The sequence below is a fragment of the Taudactylus pleione genome, unplaced genomic scaffold, assembly GCF_031769625.1.
Source record: "Taudactylus pleione unplaced genomic scaffold, aTauple2 ptg000957l, whole genome shotgun sequence".
In the NCBI taxonomy this organism is placed as follows: domain Eukaryota; kingdom Metazoa; phylum Chordata; class Amphibia; order Anura; family Myobatrachidae; genus Taudactylus; species Taudactylus pleione.
This window is the reverse complement of record NW_028285358.1, coordinates 91,813-100,248: the sequence shown is the minus strand read 5'-3', so window position 1 is coordinate 100,248 and position 8,436 is coordinate 91,813. Positions and strand designations below refer to the sequence as shown.

Below are 8,436 nucleotides of genomic sequence, written 5' to 3'. Positions count from 1 at the left end.
CCATTACCACTGTGGGGGTCCCTCCTCTAGTTCCCCCTCCTTCTATTTTGCCGAGCTCCATGGTGCGATCTGACTTCTGATAATGCCGCTGTAGAGCTTTTTGTTGGGGCTTGTTCTCGCTGTGTCACCATACTGCCTTAGGCCACCAACATTCAGAGTCCCAGCACCATTAATTACATTACTCAGGGACTTTGAAGCATGTCTACAGGTCCACCAACATGACCTCTTCCACCAGGTGCAAAGGGCCCTGCTCCTGGGCTTCCCTCTTCATTTGTGACTGCAGAGACCTGGGTTGGACTAATTAATTGACAAGAAGGGTGTTTTTAACATCGGTAACTTATTCTAAATCATGAGGAAGGCCCAGGAGTCTGCATTACATACCTGACAGAAGGGGCCATGTTGGCGGGTCTGCAGCCACGAAGCTGGAGGTGGTGGTCCAACACAGTACCTAGGCTGCAGAAGAAACCTATTTGTACAATCCTTTGTGGTAGATCACTTCCATTAGGGAGCCCAGCAGTGCAGAGGAATGGGTTCTCAGGAGAGGAGCCACCACGTCTTGGCTTAGCTGGGCAGCAGACGACATTGTAAAGATATAAAACCATTGTGCATTAATGGGTCCAGTATCAGGATGTAAACTGCTAGCTTCCACCGAATGACATCCATCGTTAAGAGCATTATTAATGCCGACCTTCCCATCCCATGAGTCCCAGTGGTAAAAAGGTTTTTGCAGTACATTTACTCCCTATAGAGGTGTGCTTACTGGCCGATGGAGAAATCCCTCATCCTCCCGTCTCGTATCTGGGACATGTGACCTGTAACAGCTGCAATCATCTGATCTTACTGCAATTCCAATATTTCAGCTCGTCCTGTTTGGGTTAAACAACCAACTAGTGGTCTCCTTTAAAGAAGAGAACGCGATGGCCTTCAAGCACTTGTTCCTTAAAGGATATACTGGCGTCGATGAGGATGACTATAGCCGCACTGTCTACACTCAGAAAGATCTCTACGACAGCATATTCTATGTGATCCATCAGGTAAACACATTGTACCTTAATTCTGACACACAGGCCCTCAATCCAGGGCATCTGTAACCCATATGTCCCAAGTGAGCAACTCTGGCATAGTCCTTTTCTTTACGTATTATTGGTTGCTCCATTGGATAACCCCTACATTGTAACCACTTTCATATTTGGTGACCAGTTTGAGGTCTGTCCCTCATACTTATTACTTATGCCAGTGGTTCCCAAACTTTTTTGAATCACGGCACCCTAGAGTATCGGCATTGTTTTCACGGCACCCCCTAAGCCAAAAGTTTGTTATTGAGAAATTCAGAAAAATAGTAAAGAAGTAAAGTGAAGTAAATTGTGCATATATGTCATCCTTGGGCTCAGTTATGTGGTGGGGACAGGGATGTGCTGACCTGTCATCCTTGGGGTGAGTTATGTGGTGAGGACAGGGATGTGCTGAGCTGTCATCCTTAGGGTTAGTTATGTGATGGGGACAGGGATGTGCTGACCTGTCACCCTTAGGGTTAGTTATGTGGTGAGAACGGGGATGTGCTGACCTGTCATCCTTGGGGTGAGTTATGTGGTGAGGACAGGGATGTGCTGAGCTGTCATCCTTAGGGTCAGTTATGTGGTGGGGACAGGGATGTGCTGAGCTGTCATCCTTAGGGTTAGTTATGTGATGGGGACAGGGATGTGCTGACCTGTCACCCTTAGGGTCAGTTATGTGGTCGGGGATGTGCTGACCTGTCACCCTTAGGGTCAGTTATGTGGTGAGGACAGGAATGTGCTGACCTGTCACCCTTAGGGTCAGTTATGTGGTGGGGACAGGGATGTGCTGACCTTTCATCCTTAGGGTCAGTTATGTGGTGAGGACGGGGATGTGCTGACCTGTCACCCTTAGGGTCAGTTATGTGGTGAGGACGGGGATGTGATGAGCTGTCATCCTTAGGGTCAGTTATGTGATGGGGACAGGGATGTGCTGACCTGTCATCCTTAGGGTCAGTTATGTGGTGAGAACAGGGATGTGCTGACCTGTCACCCTTAGGGTCAGTTATGTGGTGGGGACAGGGATGTGCTGACCTGTCATCCTTAGGGTCAGTTATGTGGTGAGGACGGGGATGTGCTGACCTGTCACCCTTAGGGTCAGTTATGTGGTGAGGACGGGGATGTGATGAGCTGTCATCCTTAGGGTCAGTTATGTGGTGGGGACAGGGATGTGCTGAGCTGTCATCCTTAGGGTCAGTTATGTGGTGAGAACAGGGATGTGCTGACCTGTCACCCTTAGGGTCAGTTATGTGGTGGGGACAGGGATGTGCTGACCTGTCATCCTTAGGGTCAGTTATGTGGTGAGAACAGGGATGTGCTGACCTGTCACCCTTAGGGTCAGTTATGTGGTGAGGACAGGGATGTGCTGACCTGTCACCCTTAGGGTCAGTTATGTGGTGAGGACAGGGATGTGCTGACCTGTCACCCTTAGGGTCAGTTATGTGGTGGGGAACAGGGATGTGCTGACCTGTCACCCTTAGGGTCAGTTATGTGGTGGGGAACAGGGATGTGCTGACCTGTCACCCTTAGGGTCAGTTATGTAGTGGGGGACAGGTTTGCGCTTCTGTTTGTCCACATATTTACATTACATTGACCATAAATAATTTGATTTGGTGCTAGACCACCAACCTGAGGCACCCCTGCAAGTGTCCCGAGGCCCCCCAGGGTGCCACAGTGCACAGTTTGGAAACCACTGACTTATGCATTAATATTGATTGCAAATCTGTGTCCATCACCTAGTTGATAGATGGATGTATTGCTCCAGTCCTCGTGGATCTGTCACAGGACACTTATTTTATTTAGTCACTTATTTTATTTTCTTTCAGTTTATCAAGGTGTTCGGTTATGTGTCTTCAAGGTCCTAGTTCTAGAGTAGGCAACTTGTGGTTCTCCTGAGGTTACCAAGACACTTTCTCACTTGTGGTTAAGAGACCAGAGGGACTGATTTTAGATCTTGTTCACAAATTAATTTGTTGAACTTTTTAATTAGATGAAGATCTCCTTATATTTTTGGTCTCCACCTCTCTTGTCTCTGTAGTATCATCAGATGGGAAACCTCTCGCTCGGTACAGTTGGCTACGACAATGATAAGAACAGGAAAGGACTGAAGATCTGTAAGCAGCACTACCACAGAAGATCAGTCCTCCCATACAATGACACGTTCTATATAGACCCCACTGTGGAAACAGGTACAGTTACATGGAATTTACCGGTGATACGTTTTGTTCTGCAAAGTCCTCTCCTCATTTTCCTGTTATTGGGCGCAGCAGTAAATGGATTGGAGTGGCCCAGCTTGGTGGTCTTTGCTCAAGCAGTCAGTTCTCTATCACTTGTAAGATTATAGAGGGTCCCACGGTGCTGATCGGCTTATATAATTATACCACACTTTTTTTTTTTTTTTTTTCTTTTTTTAACCTGTATTTCTATTTATCCAGACAGAACAAGGGTAAGGTTGGGGCAATGGAGGGAGAATGGGAAAGGAGTGTGACCCGGGGCCTTGCCAGGCAGATGATGGGAGGTTGCTGCTGTTATCGGTGTCTCTTCATTGCTATAGCCTGAAAAGTTATTTGGGCCTCTTAATCTGTGTGTTGTATAAGCAAAACCGTATGTAACCAGTAAGCACCTGATGGCCCATGGTTACATCATGCCGTTGAAGAAAATGAGGATGTAAGCGTCTGCAGATTATCCTATACTTTATACAGATGGAGAACAGACTACAAATGCCCTCCAGTGCCGGAACTCCCGGAGACAGTGGAGTCATTTGCCACCGGGCGCCAGCCCTGAAGGGGGCACCTGGCTCCATTGTCACCCGGAGCTGCAGGGGCCTTACTACAGGGGGCCTTACTACAGGGGGCCTTACTACAGGGGGCCTTACTACAGGGGGCCTTACTACAGGGGGCCTTACTACAGGGGGCCTTACTACAGGGGGCCTTACTACAGGGGGCCTTACTACAGGGGGCCTTACTACAGGGGGCCTTACTACAGGGGGCATCGTATGGGGGCCTTACTACTGGGGGCATCGTATGGGGGCCTTACTACTGGGGGCATCGTATGGGGGCCTTACCACTGGGGGCATCGTATGGGGGCCTTATTACTGGTGCACTACAGGGGTCATTACTACTGGGGGCACTACAGGGGGCACTACAGGGACCTTACTATTGGGGCACTGCATAGGGGGACCTCTTCTGAGGGCAGTGCATAGGGGGACCATTACTGGGGGGCACTGCATAGGGGGACCATTACTGGGGGGGCACTGCATAGGGGGACCACTACTGGGTGCATTGTATAAAAGGAACTGCATAGGGGGGCGACGGCAGCTGGGGCTGGCATAGGTGCAGGGGGGGTGGTACATTTTAATTTGGGGGGGGGCACCAACATTTATCTTGCCTTTGGGCACTTGGGATGAAGTTACGCCACTGATGCCCTCTATTCCCTGTATACACATAAGAGCAGATTAATTTACATTGTTTAATGAACTAACACATCTATACTGAATGACCCTCCTCTAACAACGTCACTGGTAATAACGATTCTTGTTGTGCGCTGTAGATCTGCGCATCGTTCTCAGATGTGACCTCTGTAATATGAAGTGGTGCTGGGAGACATCTGGGAGTATGGGGACCCCACAAACTTTGCCCTTGAGCCCAATAAATTCTAGTTGCACTTTTTCCTCTCTTACATAAATGCTTCCCGCACAGCTGATGAACTGGCGAGCCGCGAGCGTGATAACATTGGAAACGTGTTTCTTTCAATACAATAACTAATGGCCAGATTATTCTGTTCTCGCCCGATTTGGCTACACATCGAACTTCTATGGAAATTGCTACGGCCCTACCAGTGGTGAGGTTTCCGCCTCTTGCCAGTAATGACCCCCCCCCCCCTCCTCCCATGTCCTTAGTTGCACCACTTCCATTCTTTAGATGGCAATAAAAGATGGCAATGATTGGAGAATACTATTTTTTTCAATAAACGGTTTTTATTTTTTTTATATATTTAATGGTTTTTACATTTATATCTGTTTTTATAATTTTTCTTTTCTTTTTTCCTCAACCCCTGATGACCATTCATTTGCATGACCTATTGCAGACTACATAGTCACCCGTCCATGACCGGGGATTAAGGCGCCACCTGGTGATTTTAGCTTTAAATTACCACTACATGCAATGTACTGTAACAATTACACTTCACTAATCCACTATTTATACTAAAACATCTCCCCCTTGTGGGAAACCTATTTTTACTTGTTACTAGTAAGTAAACAAAGGAACGTCGTGGATGGGTGTGGATTGCAACATCTACAGTATTTAGATAGGTCGACAGGGTCAAAGCTTGACTGTGAAATGGTCGACATGGAATAAGGTCATCAGGGTCAAATGGTCAAAAAGTTGACACACACACACACATGGTCGATGCCTTTTTATTTTTTTTCCTTTGCTATTTTAACCCTAACTATCTTCTTAACCCTAACCATCTTCCTAACCCTAACCCCCACCCTAACCATCTTCCTAACCCTAACCCCCACCCTAGCCCTAACCATCTTCCTAACCCTAACCCCCACCCTAACCCTAAAAATCATGAAAAAAAATATGCCAACCATTTCTGTCCAACTTTTGACCCTGTCGGCCTTTTAACCCTGTTGACCATTTACTTTACATGTCAACCATCTGGTATCGACCTTTTGACTGTCTATCTAGACACTGTAGATCGTCCATCCATGTACCATCATAGATTCCCCCATTATCTCTTGTTTCATTGATTCATTACAAGCAGAACACAGCGATGTATTTTGGACATTCTAGAAAGTGAGAAATGCGGCACAAATAAACTAAACGCACTATTTCCTAGTAAATTGTCTGACAGTAGTGATCTGTATGTAGCAGTATTGTCACATTGCGGCATATCATTATAGCGTATATAGGAAAGGACTATGTCTGTGCCAAATTGTGAGTTTAATTACTTTTGTTTGTGTTGAACTGAAACCCCACCGTATTTATTATTTTTTTTTAAAAATCACCTTCTATATTTTTCTTGCACGTTATTCTTTCCCAGTGAGAGCGCCCCTGTGCAAAGTACAGTATTTGAACTTTATTCATTAATCCCTTAAGTCCTGTTCATGCCTCTGCTATCCCTACCATGTCTGCTCCCTATGTGAGCCTGTCCCTTCCCTCTTGGTTGTAAGCACTAACGAGCAGGGCCCTCATCCCTTGAGTTCTCCTTACTTAAACTACACCCCTGTTTCCTGGGAGCTGGCCTCACTCTGTCACTGTTGTTTTTGACTGATCTTTGTATAAATGTATTTATTGTGGAACGATGTATTATTTGTTGTTATCTGTGAATATTTTTGTACAGGTACATGTGTTCTCTGGTCACCCCCCTATGTACAGCGCTGCGGGCCATTTGTGGTGCCCTTACAAATCTAAAATAACTTTAGACGACTTCATTATGGAGGCCTTGCTCTAAGTCACATTGTCCCTAACCAGGTCCTGATCAGATATTTCTAAATGTTGTTGATGCACATATGTAATTGCCAGTGGCCCGGGTTGCCCCGCAGCGCTAATGTCCTGAAGGCCTGAAACTTTGTTTATAGAGTGTTTGCACATGGATCAGGAGCTGCAAGTGAACAGAAATCCCCGTGACGTCCTACAGACAAACTCTTCATTCTTCAGCCTGGAGTTTTACAGGTACTGTCTGCCTCGTCCGCTCTTCCCCTGCAGTCTGGCGCTGTTGTGCTGGCTTCTAAAATGTCTGATTTGTATTGTTTTAGGCTCATTAAAGTGGAGATCTCCTTTAGGCTGAAAGGCATTGATCTGCAAACCATCCGAGTCCGTGAGCTTCCAGACTGCTACTTGTTTCACGTCAGGGCAAGTACTGACCATAGATCTAGGGTAGATCACTTAGCGTTTGCCCTTTGCGCCTCTGTGCGTTCTAGTCATTCCCCGCTGACCGCTCTTAGCTGCATCTCTTACTCTGTTCAGAGAGGTTCCTCCCAATACGGAATTTTCTCAGGGCTCTACATGGGAACTTATACAGTATGGTCTGTGTTAGTCTACGCTTGTGTACTGTACCTTGTACGGAACAACGGAGACATGAAATGATGATGATACAACACCATGGCGCAGATTGTTCAGTGGTTACCACCGAGGTTCCCAAGCTCTGTCCTCATGGCACCCGAACAGTCCAGGTCCAGGCTCGGGCACAGGTGACTTAATTAGTACTATAAAATAATGGTTGCTCAGATCTACCTAATGGTCATTCTTATGTTCATGAAAGGGAGGGTTTTAATCTAGACTAGAAACAAATAAATAAATGCCCCCCCAGCACACTGCAATAGACCAGCAATAGGTATGAATACTACATGGTGATAGATATTCAGAGATCTTTGTTTGATGTATTTGGAGAGATGTATATAAGCACCGGGCTGCGCCATGGCGTCTCTGTATCGGTGTTCCTAACAGATGTCTGGATTTCTGTTATCATGTAGTTTTGAAATCTTATTCTAGACTTAATTAGTACCTCAGACAATTTAATTTAACCATCAGTGCTTAGCCCTGGATATCCATAAAACCTGGACTGTTGGTTTGCCTTGAGGACTGAGATTGGGAACCACTGGGTTAATCTTGATATGACCAATCTAGTGATCATGTGCATTTATTAAATCGGTAAGAAGTGGGCATTGTGATTTTACATCGGAATTAATATCCTCTGTCCCCCACATCTGAAGATAGCATGGTTCCCTCAGGTTCGGAGTTTGCTGAACGCTAGGTGGCCCCTAATAATGAATTGGCCGGTTATTAAAACATGTGGACACTAGCATGTTTGCGTGTGTAACGGGCTCATTAAGGATGATGAATAGGCCCCTTTGACACTAATATACAAAAAATAAGAATTCCTGAAATAGAGGAAATGGCTCTAAACTGGAGGATGTGGTCAAACCCAAAATCGATGAGGGCATGTTCTGTTCTTTTGCCTCTGTTGGGTCAGTGATGATGTTTACAATGGCAATGTAATTGCACCTGGGGGTCTGGGGACACAACCCCCCCCCTCCCCCTCAGTTATTGAAACTGCTCCGTGTGGTCAGAGAGACTCCTCTAATAAATCTTAATAAAGTCACATACTCCTGTTTTCTGGCCTTTTTCAGATCACTTTTAACAACCAGGCTCATAGCGGAAAAATCAAAATCTTCTTCAACAGCGACGCTACAATTCAAGACTGCAAGGACTGGCACATATCTGGGTCCAGTACGTTATTTCTCCTTGTCTTTTACTGGTTTGCATGTGTGTGTATGTGTATATATGTATAGTGTGATACTTGGGGTTAATTAGCTCGGTAGACTGGGGTCGGTGGTGCAGTGAGTAGGTGCAGAATTAGAGTCCACACGTAGCAT

The 8,436-nt window shown here is 46.0% G+C and overlaps 1 protein-coding gene across 1 annotated transcript in view; it reads left to right on the top strand.

Moving 5' to 3' along the window:
• Nucleotides 1–860: 860 nt before the first annotated feature.
• LOC148473213 (mucolipin-2-like) overlaps nt 861–8,436 on the top strand; it is a gene marked incomplete at its 5' end in the record, with an annotated part of 33,884 nt that continues 26,308 nt past the window's right edge. The window contains 5 exons of the mRNA XM_088459943.1: nt 861–1,034; nt 3,091–3,241; nt 6,640–6,733; nt 6,817–6,913; nt 8,191–8,290. Of these exons, the coding sequence (XP_088316069.1) occupies nt 861–1,034; nt 3,091–3,241; nt 6,640–6,733; nt 6,817–6,913; nt 8,191–8,290 (616 nt within the window). The remainder of the gene's footprint in view (nt 1,035–3,090; nt 3,242–6,639; nt 6,734–6,816; nt 6,914–8,190; nt 8,291–8,436) is intronic.